The sequence below is a fragment of the Hyposmocoma kahamanoa genome, unplaced genomic scaffold (genome assembly GCF_003589595.1).
Source record: "Hyposmocoma kahamanoa isolate Upper Pololo Valley unplaced genomic scaffold, ASM358959v1 63, whole genome shotgun sequence".
NCBI lineage: Eukaryota > Metazoa > Arthropoda > Insecta > Lepidoptera > Cosmopterigidae > Hyposmocoma > Hyposmocoma kahamanoa.
Window position 1 is genome coordinate 8,041,894 of NW_020653851.1, and position 26,924 is coordinate 8,068,817.

The following is a 26,924-nucleotide window of genomic DNA, read 5'->3' on the forward strand; positions in this document are numbered from 1 at the left end:
TGATTCAAAAATAGAATATTGCGCATTTAGAAAAAGTATCCTTTAAAACTGCCATAACAAAAAACTCGCACCACAATTACAGGAAAAGGTTGTAATGTGACCCCCTACTTTGTTCTATTGGTATCATATAAAAAATACATGACGAAGAAATCATATGTGTACGTTATAGTGACCTTTATTCATTTACCTACGCATACTTTACAATAGAATAAATAAAATAACCTCAGGATAATAAAAAATGTGTATTTAAAAAATAATCATATTTGGCAACTCGAGATCAAGTGAGGGTCATATGGCACCCGGGGGGTCATATTAAATGTATTGACATTAATTAAAAATCTATCGGCAAATGTAATAAAATCGCAGATGTAATATTCGCCTTCAGGACCTGCACATGATGTACGAACCCATAAGTTGCAACTCTGACATTGACTCCACTCCTCTCCACGTCTGTCGTTAGAATCGAAGAAAGGAAGAAATCCATTCTAGTAAGTCCATAGTATCTAGACTCCATGAATAAAATGTAGTCTACTAACTTTTGCTCCAAGGCAAGTGGAAGATAGGTTTTTTACCAAGGGGTTTATGAACAAGCATCTCTAAAGATTCTTCCGAGTCCTTTACTAATCGTTTTAGTGTCGATCTCGGTACATGAAAAGCTTTCACAGCTTTTTATAGCCCCATGGCCTTTGCCCTCACCGCTTCAATTGCCTTTTTCATCTGGTCAGGATCCCATGCTTTTCTTTTTTTCGATGGTGGAAATAACACACTGCGTCAAGGCATCTGGAAATCCAAAATAAAAATCTAATTGAATATTATATAGGTTATACATGTTATATGACCCACGGGGCCATAATACAAGCAACGTGAGGGGACCAAATTACAAAAAAACACAAAATTATAAATCAAACTACATTACATGTATTTATTTATCATGATATTTTGTATAATTACTTTCAAAATTCGGTAGATGAACGTTTAGTTCACTGAATATCCAAACCTCCAAACCCGTAACTCACTTTTTCCATAAAAACTGAATAAAATTCCGAGCGGCGAAAAATATTTCACTTGTTTGAATAACTCACAAACGAAGCGCCAGAAGTGGGTTTTCTATCAAAACTATCACAGAAGCTTCGTGTTGCGCCAAATATGTACTAGATAGCGCTTATCTAAATTATAACTATTCAAGGGGACCAATATACCTGCGGGAGCCACATTACCACCTTTTCGTCTAGTCATATATCAGATACCAATAAACATATAAAATAATAAAAATGTTACAAGTCTCAACATACCTTGTTTGGTCACTGACATAACGCACTTAATTAGATTTTTATATCAAACGTAAAAAATAAATATCAGATTGCACATAAGCTCGTACTTTACGGAACAATTATTATTTAACGTAAAGAGCAAACTTTGAGCTAATTTAATGCACTTCACAACTAACAGTAAGTAGCGACTGAGTATTTTACGCGTGATGTGATACTTTATTACGACTACGCTAATGTGTATATTTTTTAAATACCAAGATTTTGAAAATTGAGTTTTGAGTATTACCTTGTGTGGAAGGGGCTCCAGTGTGCGCCGCTCACCATAGCCTTTGTTCATCGCCGCCGTGATATTCGCGCGGTAAATGCATAAAATATTATTCGGGCAGACTGAGCGCCGATTTCGAAAGTTACGCTGACTGTACGTTTTGCCGTATTGAAAGTTGAGAGGCTCACGTAAATTTTACTCGTCGGCTATGCGTCGGCCCGATTGCCGCCGGCGATACCGCTGAAAAACGGCCGCGCTCATAATTTATTTAAAGTATTTCGGTTGTCTGCTTTTATGTCCGATAGGTAGTAAGCGCGATGAGTTCTTTTCAGATTATAACATAATAAATATACACGTATTTTTCGACCAATATTTTTCAAGTCTATTGATGTTTTATTTGGTACGAAATAATATATATGCTTTTGTAGGATTTGAATGAAAACAGAATATAATTAACCTTTCAAAAAATATTAATAATGATGCTTTCCTAATGACCGACGACGTAAATAACTTAGGTATGAAAACAAAGGACTTAGAACAATATTTTCATCAGATACGTTTGCTTAACGAGTACGTATGTACTAGAGTTGCAACCAATATTCGGTTACTATTCCGTTTTTGGCTTATTCGGCCTGTTGTTTGCTATTCGATCAAATACCTAATATTGAATCACTATTCGGTCTACGCCGAATATAGAATCACTATTCGGTCTAATACCTAAAACAGGAGGACGAAATATGTAAAAAACAGAATAAATTATCATGTAAATATAAATTTTTTGCTACTTAATCTTAAAGATCAAAGGAAATGTACTTTTCTAAGAGGTCAAAAAGGTAACATGTAAAATTAAAACTACATACTTATTAAGTTACTCATGACTAAATAAACGCTAATAAAATCAACAAAGTATTATTTGTAAACCAAAATAAAATTTTTAGCAGTGAAATAAACAATTACTTTCTTCATGAAGTCATAAATTTAAATTATAAACATAAATACCTTTTTTTGTGTCATTGTAAAAAAATATTTGTGATGAAGTTAATTTGTTACTATGTTTCGTGCCAATTTTCGTACGTGCGTTAATGAGGCCAAATAATTTGGCCGAATATTCGGCTATTTGGCCATGATCCCGAGGCCGAATACACTATTCATTCCAATACTAGTATGTACACAAAAACATCATCGTTTAAAAAAGATGTAAACTAGGCATAGTTAATTAAAATGGAAGTAAATGACTTAGCTACTCCGCGAAGTGAACTCACTGAAGGTTAAATCGTGTAAAATAGCTGAGCTTGTGTTGAATATTTTTTTCATGCCGCTATATTGCACGATTTAACCTTCAGTGGGTTCGCGAAGTAGCAAAGCCACTTACTTCCATTTTTATTAACATGGGTCTCCGCAAAGTATGTCTGAATCTATTACGTTTGAAGTTTTTTTTTAAAAAAAAAAGAAAGTTTAATGCTCTAGCCCTTAGAGCATATAGGACGGAAGGCGCTACTAGCGTTATTTCCCGAACAAAACTTTTTTCCACTTTTTGAGGGGCGGGTAGTACTACAAGCAAACAGGTGCACTCAAATGCTAAATTGAATTGTGTCACTATAGTCTCACACAAACAAAAGTCAACAACGCTAGCTTATTTTTACAAATGCACAGATAAAACGCACATTCATGTCATGTCCGTACACAGAATAGGCCTATAAAAGTAAATCGATTCTCATGAATGTACTAGAGACGGAAAGTTATCGACGTGACGGTGTCGATATGTATTACGTACTGGTTAATCATGTATATGAAAAATATAATTCCACCCTTGGCGAGACTGGATGCAGCAGCGATTTTTTTGCAAGTTTGTATAGCGCAAGACGACGTGTTTCGTGGAGTACTTGACGTGGTGAATTCGCGAATGGAAATGAAAAAACATCGATTTGAAAGTAGTGTTTATTGTGCATTAGTTGTTTTGTACTTGTACCTTGACAGAGGGGATTGCCTATCGATGACGCCTTCAGTCCTATATGCTCTAAGCTCTGGCCACACAGAGGCGGCCGCGGAAGCGTTCCGGGCGCGGGAATTTTTGTAATGTACAAGCTCATATGAACCCTGACACACTGAGACGCGCGGAGTGGCCTCAGCATTATGGTAATCAAAAACATAGTAGCAATAGAACTTGTGAAAGACTTCTTCCAGCGAAGTACTGCCACCTTGCCTATTTCTGTTGCCAAGCATTAATACGAACATTATTCTTCTGATTTTGAAGGGTTAAGGGTGCAGGTGAAAATTTCAGGCACATGGGACTAGTCAACTTATGTCTCAGAGTGACAGGCGCAGTGACAGCGCCCCTCAAATCTTTGCGATATAAAGCTCGGAGTGGCACTGCAACTGTTAAGGGCAGGCGTGTCGCTTAACTTATCACCAGGCGCACGACTTGTTCGTCCCATCACTTGGTATCATAAAAAAAATGTCGTACCACTTACATGTATGCTGCAAATTCTACTCTATTAATAATTACATAAGATCTAACTAGTAGAACTAATAAATCAACAGTACAGTAATAGATTCTTTATTGCTGAACAATTTAATACTCATACTATAAGTAGGTATTAATATACAATTATTTAAAACGAAATAAACACGTAAAAACGATAGCCCAATAGATTGTATTATTATTTACAACTATAAAATCTTACTTATTGCTTCATTGCACTGCCTCGACTTCATTTTTAGTAATGCCGATGGCCGCTAAGTCGCTTTTGATGTAATCCTGCGAACAAAACACTAACTTGACTCCATTTTCCTTATCCCTTTCCATCCCTTTCTTCAATTTATCATTTCCATCCAAGGTCTTTGTTGGGAGTGCGTTGCGTCGTTATACGTATTACTCACAAAATCTCATTGAAACTTGTGTCAGAGACATACCTACTATAGTTCCCTGTTCGAATATGCGAATAAGTAAATAGATAATTTAGCTAGCTCAGCAACAAACAACACAACTATAGTAATAATAATTCACTAATTTGTGAAAACACAGGTTATATAGCAGCTGACATGGTAATATACTCCCGGACACACTTACATTTCCAATATCAAATGCTTAGCTTAAAAAATGCTTGATTGCTCAAAAATGCTATTATGCAACTTTGAAACTGGTATACTAAACATTAAAATCTTAAATTTTTATTGAATTGACATTCAATTATTTTTTGTGAAATTATTCCACTAGTTTGTTTTAACTACAACATGCTAACTATATTTTTATATAAAATTTTATTTAGGATAAAAATGCAAGGTGGCTCGAATTATGTGTCCGGGAGTGTATACACATATACATTCACTCACATGTACTTCGACAGACTAAACCAGTTGTAACATGTTTCGTTTTTCAATAATATTACATGAGCGTGTGCACATGGATTTAATAAATCGGTCAGAATTTAAACGCGATTATAGTTACATGGGTCAATTTTAATCTTAGAGGATGTAAAAAAATAAAATTTGAATGGTAATTAGATGTCAAAATAATATCGTCATATGAATAACGTCAATAACGTCCAATGTCAAAAATTAGACTATGAATTTAGGGATTTATCATAAAAAAATTGAAACACTGTATAGTTAAAGTAAAGTTAAATAGCATGAGATTTTTCTCAGACTTTAGTGATTTCGGTAAATTGTTACAAATTTTTGGCGCCATTACAAAAATACTAGTATAATAATAATACTTTCTGCATGAAGGTAGTTTTACAGGCTTTCAAACGAAGTTGGTCATTTTGTCTTGACTTCAGAGTTCGTGTGAACAAGTGGGAGTGCATTCGGACATACACGGCAGTTTCGTAGATATAAAGTGAAGGAACAGAGTGCTCGAAGATCTTTAAAATATGGTTTGCAGCTATCTGTTCTCTTCAATCGACAAATTGCTTTGACACATCTTTTTTGTGCCTTAAAAACTGGGTTCACATTAGTTGTATTGCGAATTTTGGTGATGATGTTTTTCAATCCTACGTTTAGACTTGGGGCTCAACTGTCTAAAGTTATGATGTTTAAAGTGATATATCAAGTCGTCTAATTTCGAAACCATTTTCGTAGTGCATTAATTTTGCAAAATGTACAGGACTTCACAGCTCATGCTGAAAGTCAGGCTTCCTTTCTAGATTTCACATAATCAACCCATTTACACGTCCCACTGCTGGACACGGGTCTCCTCTCAAGCGAGTGTTTAGGCCATACTCCGCCAAGTTGAGGCGAGTTGAAGACTTCACGTTTTTCGAGGGTTGTGAACCTGCTTTGACGTGCAGGTTTCACCAAGATGTTTCTTTCGCCGAAAAGCTCACGGTAAATTTCGCACATAAATTCCGATAAACTCAGAGGTGCAAGCCCGGATTCAAACCCATGGCCTCCGCTTGACAGGCGGTAGGTCAAACCAGTAGGCTACCACGGCTTTATTTTTACCTGATGTACTTTAATTGTACTTAACGATTGTTCTAAAGCATCTGGATCTGGAAAATAGGGAGGGTACTGTACGTGCACGGACGGCTCACCCGAGGCACTAGCCTTTCGAAGAACCGGATGAAATCAAGTGACAGAGGTCTGTGGCACCCCTGTACACTGGCTGATCTGGGGTCAGAACCTGAACTTATAAGGTTACTGTGCTCACACAGGTTATAGTGCCCTTCTCGTGTACCCTCAGGGTCGGTAGGGATAACACTATAATCAATCACTTTAATCGATCTTATTACCTCTTGTGAAGTCATTTGTGTGTAGTTGGTGTAGTTGGAGCAGGCTTGGGCCGCCATCTTGTCAGGGTGGCAGCGCAGCCGGTGCGAGCGTAGCGTGGACGCATACGAAAACCGCTCGTCGCACCACTTGCACGACAACGGCTTGTCACCAGTATGGGTGTATAGGTGTACCTTGCGTAACAAATATATCGACTTAAACTTTCATTTATAAAGTACAGGTATACATCACCAACAGTTTTGTACAGTAACCAAGGTGCAAGAATCAAATAAGAGATATAATAAAAACTTGTTTTGGAAAGAAATTGTACATGCAATAAAAGTAGGACGAAGTCAAATTTTTGTGCAGTTTTCTAAATTATTGTAATCAACAAAAATAATACAGTAAGACATAAGTTGACAAGTCTTTTTTTGTTATTGAATAAATAAATAAATAAAGTCCCAAGTGTTTGTAATTCCACCAGCACGCTTACCCTACAAAACTGGAACACCCTAACGCTGACATTACTGTTCGGCGGCAGAAATAGGGAAGGTGGCAGTACTTCCCTGACGAACTCTTTAACAAGGAGCTCTACTGCTACCAAAAATGCATTATATTAGGTAACCTATCACAAGCTCGAATTACTTACGTTTCTTCGAATTTTCATTACCCCGAAAACCGAATTATAACGAAACGGTTATAATTTATTTACGCGATTTTTATCGCAAAGACACGATTAGGTTCGGTTAGGTTATGTTAAGTTAGGTTTAAAAGAAAAAAGATTTTCCTATAGGAAATGAAATTATTTTTCCGGATTTAAATCGCGTTCGAGCCTTTTACAGGTCCCATGGTCACGGTTAACGGTGAAATGGGACCTGTAAAGGGCCCGAAACGTCGGTTTGTTTGAAAAAACAAATATACGCGATTTGAAAAAAAGCATCATTTCCTATGTGTAACAATCGCGAAAACCTAAGAACTAAACATTTTCCTCTCAAAATTACTTTCGAGGTTCCGAAAGTTCGTGCAAACGTTATTTCTGAAATATGTCATTTCGGACTTCTGATAGGTAACCATTATATTAATCGCTCCACCACTCTCCACTCTCTTCCACCACCACCACCACCACCACCCCTTTCTCCAATCATACTTTCTCCATCCTCCTAATCCCGTTTCCAAATTTCATAATTATGTTATTATAAGTATCTCCGTTTAAAAAAAATAAACAAATTAAAAACCTTGTAAGCGAAAAGCCAAGTAAAAAAAACATAAAATATAGTGTACAATGTTGGCTTTTGAACGCTGCGTAAAATCGTATTACTACACAGTAGCGACTAAAATGTCAGACACGACAATAAACCGAAATTAGGTTTCGCTTAAGAAACGTATAAGAAATCACTACCAATATCGCATACCGTTTGTGATACAGAATAAAGATTTACCTTTAGCGTCTGTCTGCGTTTAAAAGCCTTCGAACAATAAGGACACTGATGGCGGCATTTGTCCTCATGCACGAGCAGATGTTTGCGCAGCGTTCGTCGACTATTTAGCACGCGGTTGCACACATAGCACGCGTACGACGTGTCCTCGTGGGTGTCCATATGAGTTTTGAGATTCGAGTACGTTTTGAATCTGTTAATGGAGGTTTCAGTTTAGACAAAGTTCTCGTAACATTTAGGGTTTCGCATTCTTAGGTAGCTAGATAAACGCTTTATTAACTGTATGATAATTTATCATAGTGAAAGGACGTTGACATTATTTACGAAATTATTACGTCATTTACTTGATATGAATACTGTATTGTGTTCCTGAAATATAATTTATCTTTCAAATACTTTACAACATGGTTTCCCAAAGTGGTCCCTACCGGCCCCCGGTGGTCGCTGAAGAGTCCTAGGGGGCAGTAGGCGCCTCGGAAGCAATTGGGGGCGTTGAAGCTGTCCAGGAGATGCTACCGTATTTAACTAAAGAAACCTGATACATCTATATAAACGACACTACATAAATATAAATAATATGTAATTGTTTCCTTGTAATTTTTTGTGTTAGGTTAATATAAAAAATACGGCTTTCAATTATTTGGCGTTGAGTTTTTTTTTATCTTGCCTAAATGGGTGAGCCAAAAAGTTCGGTAACTTATGCTTTAAAAGACGCTAATAAAAACTTTATAATAAAGGTTATTTTATTATGTAGCTTCTGCATAGGTACTGGTACTGGGTGGATGACACGAATTAGTAGCAGTGACCCGTTTAGCTGCAGGTACACTGGATCGATAAGATGTTTAAAATAAAAATTTTAAATAATAAATGTGTACAATTGTATATTTACAAAGAGCAAGCCCTAGAGTTTCTTGTTCTTCGTCTCGGGGGAATCTGCCTTAGGAATGAATAGTAGAATTTAATCAATATGACGATTTGAAGTGTAATTAGATAACTTATGAAATAAAGATTATTTTAATTCGATTTTAAATTAGGATTTAAAGTACAATACTCACGGTTTAGAACACTTTTTGCAAACGAAAGGCTTCTCGTTGCTATGTATAGCGCGGTGTTGACGCAATTCGCCGTTGGTGCCGCAAGCGTATCCGCACAGATCGCATACGTAGCTCTTAATTTTGTCGTGTACCACACGCTTGTGAGATGCTGCTGACGATTTCGTTGTAAACCTAAGCGGGAATAATAGGTAAACTTACTTCTAGAATTATCTTTTTTTTTAATAAGTACCTAGTCAACTAGAGGATTACCTGTACTACGAGTACCAGAGAAATTAACTTTGAGGCACTACCATACTACACAAATAGAACAAATTTAGAAAAATTGGCATATATATCCAAGTTAGTCCTACTAGACTCGGACCAGCTTATCTAGCGCCAACACAGCTGACTGCTAATGAGATCTTTACTCCAAATTATGCAATCACTTGTAGTATGGACACTAGAGTAAGCAAAAAAAAATAATTACCGAATTAACACTTGGATTAGACTGGTGTAGAAAAGTTACTCCCTAAACAAATTTGGATGTAAAGTGCTGTGGAAATTTTTATTGAACTGAAGAAGTCTGAAATCTACTTTTTTGTAAGTTTTAAGTCAAAAGGATATAAAATGTACCTCAAATCGCAAATATCACATCGATATACTTTTCTGTCTTCAATGGGTATGTGGGATTTCTCGTGAGACTTTAAACCCTCCTTACAAAGGAAGACCTTGTCGCACGAAGAGCAGCGGAATTTTCTGTCTGTTTTTGGTATATGTTTCATTTTGTGTTTCTCCAGAGCTGCTTCAGATTTCATTATTTTCGCGCATTGGTCACATCTAAAAATAAATACAAATAATTTACTTCTCACTTCTCATGCTCTTAAAGTTCGTATTTATGCTGTGTGTAGGCGGCATAAAATTGGATTTTATGCTGTGTGTAGGCGGCATAAAATTGGATTTTATGCTCTAGAGCATAAAATAATATCGTCGTTTAAGACCGAGGCAAAGACGCCTGCGCCTACAGCCACGCACACTAGAACTTTATAAAATAAAGTACAAGAAAATCCCGTAACTTTGGAGGCATCTCAAGTTCATAATAAAATACAAAGTAATATGCCAAGAAAAACCATCACATTAAATATGTCTAATTGTTGTAATTTTACATTCAATTTTAATTAAATAATCGTTTATTTGTAATACTGCTGTTTCAGTGTCAGTTGATGCAGATCTGCGTCAACGCGCGGATTAATCTTACCACTAAGTATTCTCTTCGCAGTTGATCGACGCGCGACGTAGTGATTGCATATGTAGCCGAGATCCTTCTTTGACAAGAATGGGTAATAATACAGAACTCATTTAGGACGCTGCAGTTATACTGTCTATTTGGTTTTTGTTTGCTCAAATAAAAAGACACCGAAGATATTGGATACATCCCTTTTTACGAACCAGATCAATAAATGAATAATTGCAACTTCATTACAAAGATTTAGGAAAACATGAAGATAAATTTGGTCGATTTTCAATAGCAAATATAAATTTATCGACGGCGAAATCTATTGTAGAAAACTGAACATGTCCTTAAGCTTAAAAATCTGCGCGGTAGTGCGGAGCGCAGTGTGCCATACCCTGCGGTTCCCCGCGACCGCCCCTCCACGCGGGGGCGCGGTAACACCGCGAGCGCTGCGCTCCCGCGCGGAGAACCGTTATCTGTGTGTTCGACGGCTCGTGTTTTCCATACAAACTGAAGTACTTCAGTACAACGTTAAAAAACGCAGCTTCACGCTCCTTTGCGGGCGCGGTGCAGTGTGATACTCGCCTTATAAGTTCCATACACATGCTTTTAAATATTAAGAGTACTTCGATGTGCTCTTTGTGATGCTAACTTTTGTCAAAAATACTTACGACAAATCATTGTTAGGGTTTCGATGATCTTGAACATGTTTATACATAACAGACTTGGACTTGAGTGTGATCCCACAGCTGCACTGTACCACTGGCGCAATTGTATGACGGCGCTCGCAGTGAGCCTTCAGGTTATACCAACTCGTACATGGTTTGCGGCATTCCGGGCAATTGAAACTGACCATAATTTAAATTTTGTTAGATAATTCATTAATTAGAATCTTAAAATTTGTATCCCAATTGATTACAAATGTTAAGATTCTAGGGCCATACTAGTAAGACGGAGAAGCGCCATAGTAAGTTATGCCCCAATCATGTCTTAGTATATAATTGCTATTGGCAAAAGTTCCATCCAGTTACATAGTTTTTCAGTCAGAAAATGTACATACCTACAATTTCACGACAAATAGACTACAGTATAGATTGCTCTGCACATTCTGATGCTGATTACTAATTAGAATGAAAACAATAACATTATGGACTTCATCCCAATAACGTAGAATCAGGTGTAGTGCAAATTTATATAGTAATAACTTAATACATACTTAATAAAGTCTTTAATTTTAAGAGACATATATGAAGAACTATCTTGATCAGATTGCTCGCTGTTCATTCTCTTCTTTGTTTGGCGTTTATGATCAGAGACATGCTTGTAGAGGACAGTCTTGGAATGGATAGCATAGCCACATAAGCAGTAGACTACTACTTTACTTTTGTGTGATTTGTAATAATGGCCACTAAGGGAAGACCAAGTTTTAAATAACTGTTCACATATGAGGCATTTTAATCTGAAAACAGAAAATTTAATTAGTGCATAAATTGATTTATTTAGAAGCAAAAATTGTATTTAAGCAAATTTTATTATTATTAACCCCAGAACAAAGTTAGAATGTAATTCACAGGGAAAATAAATAAATTATACAAATATCCAAATAAAGTTTTAATTGTCATGCAATAAACTATATTATCATGAATACTATGTTTACGTATGTATACTCACTTAACTAAATCTTTAACTTTAATAATTGGTTTGTTTAATACATCTTTTAATTCAGCAGCCTTATTTTCAGGTAGTTCTATATTTTTGGATTTTAGTTTCCCTTGCTCTATGAGAGAAGCTATTGTTATATCATCTACATCACTGTCTTCTTGGGAAGCAACTTGATCATCTTCAAGGTCTTGATTAATGTCTTCGTTTTGGAATTCATCTTCTTCATAATCTGATATTTCAGTCTGATTGGTTATTGCACCTGTACATGTAACATACAAATTAATTTGGTAATTATAATAATAATAGTAAATTTCAAAACAAAACAACTGGATTTTGACTTTCATATGAATCCCTTAGTCCTGAACAGGGCACTCACAAGACAACAAATCCATGTTGATATTGCCATTGGTTATCATGTCTCAAAGCTTAATGGACTTAAGTCCATATTAATCCATTATGTTGACAAAGTAAATGTCTTCCTTGTAAACCCCCTCAGGGAAAATAAAGTGCGACAAAACCACAGGGCAATGACAGTGAATAGGATAGTTTAGAATAACTGGCAATACTGGAGTGGAACAAAATTGGAGATGCACATGTTCAATGGAGGGCAACCGAAAAAAGACAAAGTAGACATTTGTATTCATATACAACTGTCCTTATTATAAACAACCTAATCAACATTTGTATTTAAATTTATTGTCATATGTACAGGGTCAAGAGCACGTCAAGCTTGACACTTAAGATTTAAATCCAACTCTATGCCGCCTACGATAAGATTGGTCCAAAGTGTCAAGCTTGATGTGCTCTTGACTGTACATAGTTAGGTGTTATTTTACATTTTCAGCCAAATAGAGTTATTAAAATATCTGGAATCAGCAAAACGAGATCTACAACCCTACCTAAAAGTTTTTTTTTATGTTATAAAGTTTCAGTTTTTTTCTTAAGTAAAATCAGCATAAATGACATTTTCTTAAGAAAAAAATTCTCGAAAGTTACAAAAATGCAAAAGGGTTGTTCATGACAAGGCGGGCAGTTTGAGACACTTGTAGGGCTAGCACGACAATGCGTGACTTGCGCGAGATCTACATGCGAGAAAAACAGTGTGTCGCGCTTTATGCACCTGCAGCACAAGTCGCGCCCCTATGTGCTAGCCCTACAGATACAAAGTTTAGAAATAATTTTAGGGAATTTGATTGAAAAAAATGATATCTGCTACTTACTGACTATATCCTCAGCAGTTAATTCATCTTTGACCTAAATGAGGAAAATATTAATAGTGTCAACAAATTGTCAAACAACAGCATCACAAATTAACAACAGACATAATAGTTAAGGTACCTGAGGCTCTTCAGCCTTAATGCAGGGTAGGTTGAATTGTATTTCAGTCTCTGTTTTAATAAAATTGTCGCAGGTGTCGATGCACATTTTTCTTAGAGCATCCTGGACCTTGTAGCACTCCAAGATGTACAATTGGAATGAGACGATTCTCTCTTCACAGTCAATACAAACCTTGGTTGGCATATTGTCACATTCCACCACCTGGAATAAATAAGGAAATAGCTTCATTCATAATCCTGGTTACTCTGAAACCAACCCTGTTGTACACAAAATGGAACTTTATCTACCCCAACACAAGCATTTAGGGACACCCTTTCAGTAGTAGGTTAAATTTTAAGTCTTCGTAATAGATACTCACATTAATTTGCGTAAAGTTTTTAATTAAGTCCAAAATACTTTTATTATTTTCATCCAACAAATCCTTTAAAAAGTCATGTTTCTTCGCACAAAGCCTGCAAAGATCATTTGCAGTCGAAGCCATTTTCTGTTGTAAGATATGTTTCGGGTTTAGATTTGTCTTCATAAGCAAGTCACTCAAACATTTATGGAAAGTTCTACTAAACAGTTATTTAAATATTAGTTATCTTTCAGAATTCCCGTATTATTCCCATATTATCGATAATATGTAGACACACGAAACTAGAAACATCAGCGAGCGTCTCACAGAACAAAATGACAGATAGATTGACATTACATTTGACACTCCAATTATCCGTAAATTCGATAACTTCTTCTCTGTCACTCATAAAACATCTTCAAAAAAATAAGTGTGACAGAAATATTCGCTGTTTCCTATTTAATCTGTAGTTAATGGTACTTGCTTGTCTCTGGCTTGCAGACGTGCTTATTTTGACCACTTTTTTAGTGAAAATTTCAATTGGAAAAGAGAAATACACTAGGATTCAATAATATTTCTTTGTTGAACTAATAAAGCAAATGTATGTGTACATACATAAATAAAATAAACCATAAAGTTACTATTTTTTAAATCGGCTCTTGAGTGTACCACAAAGAAAGATAATTAGTGTACCATAAATACATATGCGAACACTCTCATTTTTTAGGCAAAAATAATTTTGGGTTTGTTTGTCATGTTTTGTGATTAAATGTATACCTATTGAATTGAGGTGATAAAATTGAAAAAAATGGTGATTGTAAAGTGTACTTCATGTTAGAATAAAAATATTTACCAACGTACATTATAGTTAAACTTGGTTCAGTACTAGCGGTGATGATTTTGTGTGGACACTGGACAGTTCGTCCAACAGGCATCATGTCCATGGACCTGATGAAATGATAGCCTTGTAGTATATGTAAATATTCACCAGCTACCATAGGTGTAGATCTTTTATTTTCTTACACCACGGCTATAATGGAAATTCAGTCTGTTTTCGAGCCTGTTACGCCGGGCCTATCATACATCAATGCCAGCTATTGGAAGAACGAAGACAGCGGTTACCACACGTCTTATACTCCAGGTTCCATAGAAAGCTCGCATTTACTAAACGAGAACATTGATAGTGCAATTATTCAAGGTCAAATAAGAATTGCGGAAATTCCTGCAGTTTACGGCTCAACTCCTGCAGTTTACGGCTCGACTCCTGCACCAAATTTTCATGTGACGCGCAAGTATCGTCGCACGCCTATAAGCATTAGATCGAGAATTGAAAATATCCCGGAATCGCCCGTTAATCCACGTGGCGTGAAACGTCCTTACCAATATGATGATGATAACAATTACAGCTCTACATCTACTCCAACAACTAAGATTGCAGGTGGCCTTCAAAAACTAAAGATGACTGGTGATACCCCTAGTCAAAGAAGTATAATAGTGTCATCAGTACATTCTGACTATTCAACTGCTAGTGACATTTTCCACCCAAAAGAGTATGTACCCAATTTATCATATCCCACAACCCCTATCAAAAAGATTTGCCATACTAGTTGCAAGCTGAGTCCATCAAAAAGATCTACCAAGAAAAGCAGTTTCACTATTCACTCCTTGTCATGTGAAACCCGAGGTGTCATAAAGCAAAGGTCCCACCCAAAAGTAGTCAGGACAATTCAGTTTATGCCTGATCAAAAAATTGACATTGTACAGATGTTGTATGCGCGTGAAGGTGCTATACCACCAATTACAAAAATCCTGAGTTACTTGTCAAATGAAGACATTCAAACATTTTGTCTTGTAAGCCCTCTATGGAGGAACATTTGGAATGATTTGGGTACTTCAAAAAAGAAACGATATAAAAATTACTTGAAAGAAAAGAAGGACAATCAGGAAAACTGTACAGTACAAGCAAAGAGAGACAGTGATGGATGTCAAATTAGGTCTGTTGCAGAAGTGCACAATGTATTGAATGCTCATAAAGTGGCCAGTTCTTCAAGAAGCCCACCAGGAACACCAAGAACTAATAAGTTCAAAAAGTTTACCAAGGTAACGAAATATTTCAATGTGCATTAAAGAAATCATTATATTATTTTACTGAGAGTTGAATAATCCTAATTTTCTGTGTTTTTTAGGCTGCTTCCAAGGACTCTCGAGTTCAGCTATCGTGTGTAAGGTGCCGACAGCCATCAAAGGTAACAAAAGAACCTACAGGAGAAGAGTGGGCAGAATGTACCAATATTACATGTGCCTATAGATACTGTAGATTTTGTAAGTGTAACCGACATCCAGGTAAGACTTGTATCATATATGATCTAGAAGGCCCCAGTCCTTCTAAAAGAAAGAAAAACACAGGTGGTGTCTGTACAAAAAAGAGCAGAAAAAACCTGCACAGACTTATGTACTAAATAATACCCAGTGCACGAAAAATCTGATACCATTATCCGTAATTAAATTACATATAATTGTTTCATGTTCCAAAGATACTTACTTGTTTTGTAAAATTAAAGCTGTTTGCCATATCTTTTTCAAGGCCACATACGCAAAATACTCTTACATTAAATTCAGACAGAACATTTGAAGAGAAATTACTAATGGCACTTAAATAAAAAATCATAAGATCAAACTAATGCTTAAAATCCAATGTTGAAAAGCTAAATATTCTTAGTACTTTTTCTGGATTTGTGAGTCTGATATCTGGTACCTTAAGAGCAATACAAATAAAAGAACAATATGTAAAATTAATTTGTTTATATCACTTTGGATGTTGAAAATAGGGATAGTCAAGTCAGTCATGATTTTAAGAATAATCTTAGCTGTAAAGCTAAAGCAAAATTCAGTGTCTGATACAGTGCCATGTTTTATTTTTACTATTTTTATTTGTTATGGCAGTCATAATAATGTCATCTCAAACTCACCTGTAACTTTCAAAACTCAAAGAGTTATGTGGGTACGATTTATATACTCATATTTTTTATTCTCTTGTATGGGGTACAATCCCATCGAAACTTAGATTTAATTAGTGCTAGAATAATATTTTAGGAATGTGAAATTTTAGACTGATATTTGCCATTATTATAGTTTCACTGACAAGTTGCAAAAACTTATAAATAGTAATTAGTTGTAAGTTCTTGATTATTTTATTCTATTTAATATTGAGATACCTGTAAACAGTGTTATTGAAATGCCGAGAATCCATATTTGAAATTTTATTTGTATATTTTTTTAAATAATTACCATCTGAACAATAAAAGACATGTTTTAAAATATTTCATTCCAGATTATCCACTTTCGAATTTTAAAATTTGACATTAATTGTATTATCGAGTTTTTAGGCTTTTCTCAATTGCTAAACATTTGAAAGGAAGCCATTTTTTTGGCATCTAAATTGCATGTTTTTGTGTTTTGACACATACCATGTTTCGGGCTCTTTACGGGTTTCATAGTCACAGCGAAAAAAAAAAACAAATACCTACTTCCGATTAGATCCCAAAAAAAGGCTTCAATTTCAATTAATTTTATTATTTATTTTTTAAATTTCACAAGTGTGCATTTTTAGTTAAGTATACTGTAAGCTTCAGTCCACACTTTGAAGTACAAAACAGTTTTAACAGATTACTGTGATATTACATATTATAGGTTTTGACTACAATAACATAGTTTGTCTGGACCAATAATTTATTTTAAAAAGACTTTTAACCTAAGGCCACAAATATTGGTACACAGAAGTCCATATCATCAACTCATTAGACTGTTTTCGCAAACATCACTTTGTTTTAAGATTGGTATTATCAATATAAGTACTTGAGAATGTGTAATAGGTGCTCCTATTACCTACTATAAGTAACCCTTAATTTGTGATTGTTATTACTTTGTCATCTCAAACTGTTTATTGCTTTTATTATGCAGAAAAGCAGATTTTTTTAGTGATGGGTATGCAGTGCGTGTCACGGCTATGCGACACGGAGGGAAACTTTACATATTGAAGATAGGATAGCATGCTTCATGGATACATTATTTTATTTTTAACATATGCAACACTGGACTATATTTCATGGTGTTCCTTTAGAACACCATGAAATTTTACATTTAAGTTTAGGAAAATAAACTATTATGTTTTACTGTCGATATACATACCTCTAAAAATATCGCCATTATATCACAGATAGCTTTAATTATTTGCTATTAAGTACTCATTGATGAAACTACTTTCTTGCATTGTTTATTGAGTGCTAGATAAAAATGTTAATAATCTTATATTTGCATGCATATACCCTGTGAGCTAGATAGGAGGCGGAATTTGAAATATTAGATAAATTGGAAGTTTCTTTTTTGAATAAATTTTATAATTGAATGGCATTATTTTAAATTAAGATACTGTGTTACTTATAAGGAATTAATCCTAGTAATCGATCCTTTTGATTAGCATCATAAAATGCAGACTTTTCACGTTCACATAAGGCAAGCAACTTTTTAAAAGTCCTTGAGTGCTTTATTTTATTTACTTTTAAAAATAAAATGTCCTGGAATCACAATATCATATCACAGTATTTAAAATACTTTTCCTTCGTGTCCTATAGCCGTAAGACGCCCTGTATAAAAAAATCTCATACTCACAATTGAGTCCAAAATAGCTACTCGTTATCCTGTACAAATAAATAACACTTTGTTTTTCATAAACAACAGATTGGAATTTGATTTGCAATCTAAATCGTATTTAAAACCATAATCAACAATATAGTAAACTGTTGAATTCCTATTTCTTATTCGTTCATATGATTTTAATTTTAGCTAGCCACATGATACGTACGCGTTTTTGCCTCCTAATTTATTTGTGAATATTATTGTCTCAAACGGCGGGACCAAGTTGTGTTGACCTTTTAGTTATATTTTTAGGCTAATTAAAGCCTTTTGCTTTATTCTAGTTTTAATTCTTGAGTTGTCTAATCTCATCTGAACTTTTATTCCATAAAGCAATAATACTGACTTGTAGACTACTGATGAATAAGTATTGTAGATGTCTTACAAGTATTTTAATTCATAATTGTCAGTATATTTTGTTGTATGGAGTGAAGATGAATTTACATTGTTTAATATTAATGATACAAATAAACATTTTGTGGATAAAATGAGTTTGCATTTATTAAAAAAACAACTTACTTTCAATTTTGCCAAAAATTTATTATAAATTTACAATTTCATTATTTATATGTACAAAATTATAAAGGACATCATTTATCATTTAGAAAAAGTCAAATATTGCTCATTTACCACAGTCGTCGACTTGAGTTGGTATTTAATTTTCTATTAAAAACCTTGCAACCTTATGGATAATATTTAAAAGTTACGATATTCTTAAAACTAATTATTTGTATTGCTGTTGAATAACAATAAGGCACTAAAGTACGATTTGCTCATAAGGTAATAAATAATTATTATGAAGATCATTGAAGAACAGTCTGGGGAGTTGTCATGACAAATCCAGACGTTGCATTTGTTCCGCTGATTGCGATCTGTCCCGTCTCAGCCTAAACCCATCACGAACTTTGGTATTTGGTAAGCCACTTGTGGGATTTGCATTATCATTGACATCCTGAAAAGGTTTGGCACTATAAGTAAACGAACATTCTACTTGGTGAATTACATTTCAAAGGCCTAGTGGAGATTTATTCAGACATTTGTTACAAGGGTTTAACTTTTTACAATGTTTAATTATCCACTTAAAAAGTCGCTGATTACCTATTATTTTACTTACCCATGAATAAAATAATAAAAAAACTAGAAATACCGGGTTTTATATGTTGAGTGTTATTAATTCCATGGCATTACTTATCGACCCATCAATCCGCGACCACAAACCAACGGATCGTAGAGACTTCTGACCCTCAGCCCTGCGGATCATAGTCCCTATGATTAGTTGGTTTGTGGTTACTGGAGTCCCTACGTAATTCCAAAAATAGGATTTATTAGGACCCATTGATGTAACGTTATTAAATTTTCTAGATGATCAGCTACTTGTTTATTTGACTGTATGTCACCACCACCATACTAGTTTATATTGTATTATTCAAGTACTGGACTCAAGCATTAATCAATTAATAAAATGTTTCAATTTAGATTAAGGAACGAATAGAGAATCATTGACAAATACGTCGATTTGTGGGTGTCAATTCTTTAGAAGTCAATTTTTCTAATTCGTTCTAAACATATTTACAAAACTTAAGACTAATACCAACCTGAAGTTACGTGCAGAAAATAAGTTAATAGTTAAATCCACCACCTTTATACTTGCTTTACAGTAGGAGGCTCTCTGTGTAAACAAAAGCAAGAGATTAACATTATTTTGATAGTCAAAGTCAAATCAAAAGTCAAAGTCAAATAATCATTTACTCCATAGGTAAAATGATAATATAATATTATAAAAACGTATACAGTTCCCCACAAAAGAATCGTTTACCTTAGTTCAACGAAATCGTAGCACCATGAGTTTGGACTTAGTTCTAAAGTTAATACCAAGGGTATCTTCTTTCTTAACGAAATTATGTATATTTTTACGGGCTTATAAAAATATTTGAGTAAATGTACTGTGATGCCACAGTCATGATTCTAGTCTCCTTAAACTTTTCTTTGAGAGAAACGCGAAAACCTAAGTGGTACACAGAAAGAATCGCTCGTTTTTGCAACATAAATTTGGTTTGTATATCTGCCGCTCTACCTCACTCGAAAATCCCGTAAGACATTATACTTGGAAGTAACTAAAGTACAGTCTTACAGTAGCAAAGTCAAAGATTATTTATTCCATAGGCAAAATAAATTTACATTTGAGACCGTCACATTTAAGCTCGTTCACTACGCTGACCTCCCTGAAAAGAACGAGCAAGAAATTCTAGGGATTGCTCTTTTCAAATAAACTTAAATGCTATGGAATACACTTTGAATCAAATTTGTGTGGATTCTGGAGCCATGTCGTCTTTCCATACATCTTTATCTAACACGTAGTCTTCAATTTTGTAATATGATTTTTCGATCAAAATATTTTTAATGTAGTTTTTAAACTTAGGAAATGATAAACTTAATATATGCTCCGGAATCTTGTTGTAAAAACGTATACAGTTCCCCATAAAAGAGTTGTTTACCTTGGTTAAACGAAATCGTGGTACCATGAGTTTGGATTTAGCTCTAAGGTTAATATTATGGATATCTTCTTTCTTATTGCAATCATGTATAATTTTACGGGCATATAAAATATTTGAGTAAATGTACTGTGATGCCACAGTCATGATACCAGTCTCCTTAAACTTTTCTCTGAGAGAAACCCGAGAGCCTAGACGGTACACAGAACGAATCGCTCGTTTTTGCAATACAAATATGGTTTGAATATCTGCCGCTTTACCCCACATGAGAATCCCGTAGGACATTATACTATGGAAGTAACTAAAGTAAACTAGCAGTACTATTGGTAAGCTTACGTATTCTGCGGACTGCGTATGCAGCGGAGCTTAATCTGCTGGCCAGGGAAGATATATGTGGAAACCATTGAAGTTTACTATCTAAGGTCACTCCCAAGAAGACTGCTTTATTAACAAAGTCTAACTTTTCTCCGTTTATTTCTATGCTTGGACTAGTCGATTTTACGTTAGGTAATTCAAATTTAACACATTTTGTCTTCTTGGCATTAAGGAATATATTGTTAGCATTAAACCAATAAACTACCTTAGAGAGGGTATCATTAAGGTGGTCATAGTTAATGTCATGTCTGTCTGTTTTAAAAATCAAGGATGTGTCATCAGCAAACAACACTATTTCGCAGTGGTCCTTAACAAAGAATGGGAGATCATTAATGTGAATCAGAAATAAGAAAGGCCCAAATATTGAGACCTGCGGAACACCAATTTTTACCGGAGAACCCAAAGAAGTCTGAATTCTACCGTTGAGATATGACGAGACAAGTTTGGACGCCTTGCCATTTACACCGTAATGTTCCAGCTTCCTAATAAGAGTAATATGATCAACGCAATCAAATGCCTTTGAGAGGTCACAGAAAACACCAATAGCGTTCTGGGACCTTTCCCAAGCATCAAAGATGTGTTTTAGTAACGCTACCCCCGCATCGCTAGTCGATCTACCACTAGTAAACCCGTATTGTTCACTATGAAAAATATGATTCCTACCGAAATAGGACAGTAATTGAGTCAGCATAACCTTTTCGAATATTTTACTTAAAGCTGGTAAAATCGAAATGGGCTTATAGTTGCTAGGATCAACTTTCCTGCCGCTTTTGAATAAGGGAATAACCTTGCTGTATTATATTAAATCGGGAAAAACACCTAGCTACAGCTAAATGTCGGGAAATTAGATCAATAACTGAGTCTATAACTTTAGTTGATATGCCCCAGAGATCTTCAGTTTTTGTAACATGTATTGATTTAAAAGCTTTTATGATGTCTTGTGGATTAACATGATGGAAATTAAATAAACTGCCACAAACGTTAACATTTTCCTCTAGGAGATCAATAGCAAGTGAAGGAGAGGAATTTAATGATTCTGTAGTGTTCACAGCAATTTCCAAAAAGATTCAAAAGCTTGGGCTACTTTATCTTTAGATTTTATAAGTTTTCTGTCTAATTCTAAAACTATATCTCTATCGTGTTGTTTAACCTTGCCTGACTCTTTATTTATTATGCTCCAAGTAGTTTTAGATTTATTTATCGATTGTCTAATTTTGTCGCTGTGAAACCTAACCTTGCTAAGGTTAGGTTTCACAGCGACAAAATTAGACTACACATACTTTTTTAAATATTTTTGAATAAATTCCAACATATTCTATGAAATTGGAATTATTATTATAAGTTTTCATGGCTCATACAAACGAGACCTACTCTTATGAATACCTACTGTTGCCCAGTCGTTGACTTTAGTCTCTCTATGGAAAGTTAATGATTTCGATTTAAATATATAATAGAATTTATTTTTAATTAAACCAAATATCGTGCTATATAAAGTATTTGGAACCTCCGGTATATGCGGTAGGGAATTTAAACTATTGCCGATATTATTTTGAAATCTAATGATTCGTTCTGTGGTAATCGGTCTGCAAAGTAATTGGTCTACCTTCTTGCTCATTTTACAATTAAAAGAAGCCAATTGGCCACTATGGTCTGATCTTAAGCAATTTATTATTGATTTAGACACTGCGTCTGTGTTACAAAAGATGTTATCAATACAAGTAGAAGAGGAGGCAGTAATGCGAGTTGGTTCTAAGAAAAGATTAATCAAGTTAAAACTTTTAAATAAATTAATGAGTCTTACAGAAGTAGAACACAACAGGTTTACATTGAAATCTCCACATATTACTACGTTTTTTTTGGTTGGAACAATTCGCTTTAAACTGTCTTCCATAATTAATTCAAAGTCGTTAAAATTAGCAGAGGGGGGCCTGTATATACATAAGACGACAAACTGATCCAATTCCACACATGATACTTCAATAGTTCGTTCAGTAGAAAGATCTGTGATATCCTTACGCTCTTTAAATTTTAAGTTACGTTTAATAATAATCATGGATCCGCCTCTACTTAAGCTCTTTCTTATGAAGGAACTGACTATTACATAATTTTCTATGTTGTTAATTGCTTCGTAGTCTTTCAGCCAGTGTTCTGTAACACAAAACACGTCAACTGAAATATCGTGCAAAAAGACTTATTTCTAATGTTTTGCCAGAAAAGCCTTGAATATTTTGATGTACTACATGGAACGATTAGACTTTTCTGTTGCCGTGTTTTTTAGTTTAAATTATGGTTAGTAAAAAGTATACTGTTGCTACTTAAAGTAGGACCATTGCCGTGGGACTGTGTTATATTTTCTATAACAGCGTCCTTAATATTAAAAGATAGCAAACTAGCTATATGTCTCAGATACCTTATGGGTAAAAGTAAAAAAAGAGCAACATCGGTAAGCTCACGTATTCTACGAATCACGTATGCAACGGAGCTTAATCTGCTGGCCAAGGAAGGTATATATGTGGAAACCTTTGAAGTTTACTATCTAAGGTCAGTCCCAAAAAGACGGCTTTATTAACAAGGTCTAACTTTTCTCCATTTATATCTATGATTTGGCTAGTCGATTTTGCATTAGGTAATTCAAATTTAACACACTTTGTCTTCTTGGCATTGAGCAATAAATTGTTAACATTAAACCAATAAAGTACCTTTGAAAGGGTGTCGTTAATATTGTCATAGTAAACGTCATCTGTCTGTTTTAATAATCAAGGAAGTGTCGTCAGCAAACAATACTATTTCACAAAGGTCCTTAACAAATAATGGCAGATCATTAATATAAATGAGAAATAAGAAAGGCCCAAATATTGTGCCCTGCGGAACACCCATTTTTACCGGAGAACCCATAGATAACATCTTTAATCTATGTATTTGTACATTACGCCACAAAATGTAATATTAAAATACTTATTGTATATTACATTGTCTTTTATATAACATAATGCACGTGTTCGACTTTGATCATAAAATTTATATAACCATTAAGCAATGGAAATAATAAAAATGCATTACGAAAGGCAGAATTAGTAATACATTCATCGCGATCATGAATCTATCTAAGTTTTGTAGTATTTAATTTAAAATATAAATTTATGTCTTTTGTTTTCTGTATGATCTTATCAACAATTTATTATATATCTTTAGAAGAGACTTGGAATATAAGAAAGAAAATGCCCGCTTAATCCATCGGAATGATCGAAGTACCTTGTTTGGACCCAAACTTAATTCGTGAAGTCCTTTATATTAACATGGAGTGGAAAGCGCGCCAACACCACTGAGGAAGCATAATGAGGAAGCTGTGTCCGTTCTCCACGTTTCACATGGAATAGAGGCCAATGGGGCGGTGGATGTGTTAAGCCAACTCACGAGACAGACAGGCCATTGTAGAACCAGGCGCGCCAGGTCTGTGGCGCGGGCGTAGAGCCGTCGATGCGCGCCTCTATTTGACTGCACAGAGCGCGTCTGTCGTGCGACCGACCAGATTTCGCATCACACACCAATCGTTTACGACACTCGCCATCACACGTACCACGTCGAGGACTATTTTTCCAATAGTGTCTAAAACATACACATGAGTAACTACAAGGAAGGTTACATAAAATTATATTATTAGAAACAGAAGTGAATAAAGCATACTTGTAGTATAAATTAAATACGTCCTCCTTGTTAGTCATGTCATCGACAAATTTGTCCCAATCCTGCGGCCGCAGCGCGGTCATCAGGTATGCGGAACGTGCCGAGTACAGCTTGTACCAAATTGGATACCCAAATAGATTGGCCTCCTTCAAATTCATAATCCACGTCTCGTGGTCCACCACTAACTGGAAAAAGACGTAATAAGGTACTTATGCAAATTATATGCGATCAAAGCTGAACTCCAATAAACACGTGTAGGTAACTTACCCGAGTGGTCGCTTCGTGATCACCATCTACATAATATATTCGATACCCTAAATTTAAATCGTAGTAAGGTGAAACTGAAGGTCCCACGTACGCTATACTCGTTGCTCTTCCTGTAAACATAATGAAAGTATAATATCGAAATGGTTAGCTGAAAAGAGTTTATAACATTAGAATATCTACGGTGTTTTCTTACCAAGATCGTTAGGATCATAAAATATTTCAAATTCATCAAAATGCGTGTGCCCAAAAAATTGGGCTGTGATAGTGGCCTCATATCGGTTGATGATGGCGTAATAGTTGCGACTCCACACCTTGAGGCAGTCTGAATGACCGGGTGGTATATGCCCGATGATGTGCACCTTCTCACCACTAAACTCGGCAGACTGGAGTTCATAGATGAGCCATTGAAGTTCAGTTGCTGGGTCTGTGCTATTTAATAACAACCACCTGGAAACATTAATTAACGGGTTAGTAACGCGAAGTTATAAAAATGTGTACTGTCTTTGTATAGATGTAGGTCAGGTAGAGTCGTCTTGTGACTAGCTTACTCAGTAAGTCAACGTAGACGGCTTGAACTGTAAGACCTCGGAGAAGAATCGAACAGATTGACGCGAACTGAGGATCCGAAACAATTACTGCCAAATAAGTAATACTCGACCAAATCAGAACACAATATCAATTATGAAGTTTCATTCGCACAATGCGTCTTAAACTTTGATCGAGTATTACTTATTGGACAGTAATTGTTTCGGACGGATGTCCGCATAAGAACCAGAGTAGACCGGCAGGCTGATTTTAATTCAAATCGAAATCGATCCGATCGGCTAGCCCATGCGAGTCTCGAAATCATAAGTTTCCGAGGATAGGTTTCCGAGCGAGAAGACGAACCTGATTCCTACTAGGTACATCTTTTTAATTTGTGAGTTAAATCAACTATTGTTCCGATTAGGAATGTCAAAATTTTCCGATCGGTGAGTTGTGAATCGCAATTATGCGCCTCGATCCGAAAAAGACGCAATTTCCGATAAGGACAGGCAATCAAAATCAAGCTGAAGGACGCAAAACACATGTGCAAAGACTCGGTTTTCAACGCTTAAGGCGAAACCCATGGCACAACCGCCACAAATGCAATGCAAATATAGACGAGGCAAACCACATCCGCATCTTATGGGACAGCTGTACGATACCAGGTTCAGAGTGGCTACCAGTCACGTACGGACCAATGACTAAAAAAGGTTCCAAATTAGGTCGCAGACTTGAAAAAAGTTGGGTCACGTTGATTGGGTGAGCGACATAATAACAAGACGACTTCTCCTGACCCACAATTGTACAGATTACGTACAATATGTGACTAAAATATAAAACGTATTGCACATTTACCAGTTTTTGTTATTACAGTAATTCATATTAAGAGATATGATGCGAAAGCCAGGCCGAACTAGCACGGAGTAGAAGGCCCCCCGCCGCACCGTGTGTGAGACGCCGGCTGGCAACCAACGCCGCCATTGCGCATCGAGTTCATCATACAACCATGCAATATTCGACTCAGGCGACGATATGAATGGAGGTGGGAAGCTGTAATGCCAGGTATTTAATAAAAAATACTTAAAAAACATTTAAAAATTACACTCTTTCAATATAGAAACAGAAAGAGTTAAATATTACTATTATATTTAACCCTTTCTGTTTTTATGTTGCAAGAGTAATATAGGTAAATAGTCAGCAATCTATTAGTTATGTTTTGAATAGCGTTATGCGTAGTTCAATTAATTGCACTACGACGCATTTGCAAGTAATTAATATGTCCTTGATGGTAACAACATCATTTATTAAAGCAGCGCGTCTTGGTTTGCCTACCTGTTTACTGGAGAAGATTCGTGATTTCCTAAGGCAGGGAATATGGGTACTCCGGGGAACATATCGGACATTTGTGCAACGGTTTCTTGAAGAACCTTCAGATTCTCTTCCTTTGTCTGGTTCCATACATCGTGCGGTGGCAAATCTCCTGTCCATAAAATATAGTCTATATCCTGAAATTGAAATGGACATTGTTATTTCATATTTCTACAATTATATTATACAATAGCTACAGTTCTCCAAGCTTTGGACCAGTTCGAGATTTTTTTATAATAT

At 35.4% G+C, this 26,924-nt stretch overlaps 3 protein-coding genes across 8 annotated transcripts in view; 1 reads left to right on the forward strand and 2 right to left on the reverse strand.

The window, feature by feature from the left end:
* Positions 1-385: 385 nt before the first annotated feature.
* On the reverse strand, positions 386-16,283 carry LOC113230237 (zinc finger protein 660-like). 4 transcript variants are annotated; one of them, XM_026464077.1, is made up of 13 exons: positions 16,251-16,283; positions 14,143-14,229; positions 13,303-13,428; positions 12,945-13,145; positions 12,827-12,860; positions 11,616-11,871; positions 11,161-11,403; positions 10,616-10,792; positions 9,347-9,550; positions 8,735-8,905; positions 7,683-7,872; positions 6,267-6,437; positions 4,086-4,294 (listed from the first exon to the last, which is right to left on the reverse strand). In XM_026464077.1, the coding sequence occupies exons 3-13, from the start codon at positions 13,423-13,425 to the stop codon at positions 4,229-4,231; spliced, it is 1,836 nt and encodes a 611-aa protein (XP_026319862.1). In that variant the 5' UTR covers positions 13,426-13,428; positions 14,143-14,229; positions 16,251-16,283; the 3' UTR covers positions 4,086-4,228. The 4 variants fall into 4 exon arrangements, with proteins under 4 accessions (XP_026319860.1, XP_026319862.1, XP_026319859.1 ...); XM_026464075.1 differs by lacking the exons at positions 14,143-14,229; positions 16,251-16,283 and adding an exon at positions 386-780 and having other exon boundaries at positions 4,221-4,294; positions 13,303-13,586; XM_026464074.1 differs by lacking the exons at positions 14,143-14,229; positions 16,251-16,283 and having other exon boundaries at positions 13,303-13,586.
* LOC113230239 lies at positions 14,195-18,431 on the forward strand. The gene is made up of 2 exons (XM_026464078.1): positions 14,195-15,381; positions 15,468-18,431. The coding sequence occupies exons 1-2, from the start codon at positions 14,317-14,319 to the stop codon at positions 15,738-15,740; spliced, it is 1,338 nt and encodes a 445-aa protein (XP_026319863.1). The 5' UTR covers positions 14,195-14,316; the 3' UTR covers positions 15,741-18,431.
* Positions 18,432-18,558: 127 nt separating this feature from the next.
* LOC113230525 (sphingomyelin phosphodiesterase) overlaps positions 18,559-26,924 on the reverse strand; it is a 31,925-nt gene continuing 23,559 nt past the window's right edge. The window contains exons 6-13 of one of the 3 annotated variants that reach the window (XM_026464500.1): positions 26,649-26,821; positions 26,172-26,366; positions 24,985-25,238; positions 24,792-24,901; positions 24,525-24,709; positions 24,255-24,446; positions 19,569-19,642; positions 18,559-18,925 (exon numbers count right to left, since the gene is read on the reverse strand). In XM_026464500.1, coding sequence (XP_026320285.1) covers positions 19,615-19,642; positions 24,255-24,446; positions 24,525-24,709; positions 24,792-24,901; positions 24,985-25,238; positions 26,172-26,366; positions 26,649-26,821 — 1,137 coding nt within the window. In that variant the 3' untranslated portion in view covers positions 18,559-18,925; positions 19,569-19,614. Of the gene's footprint in view, positions 18,926-19,568; positions 19,643-24,250; positions 24,447-24,524; positions 24,710-24,791; positions 24,902-24,984; positions 25,239-26,171; positions 26,367-26,648; positions 26,822-26,924 lie in introns of those variants that run through there. The other 2 variants (XM_026464499.1, XM_026464501.1) reach the window with 2 other exon arrangements.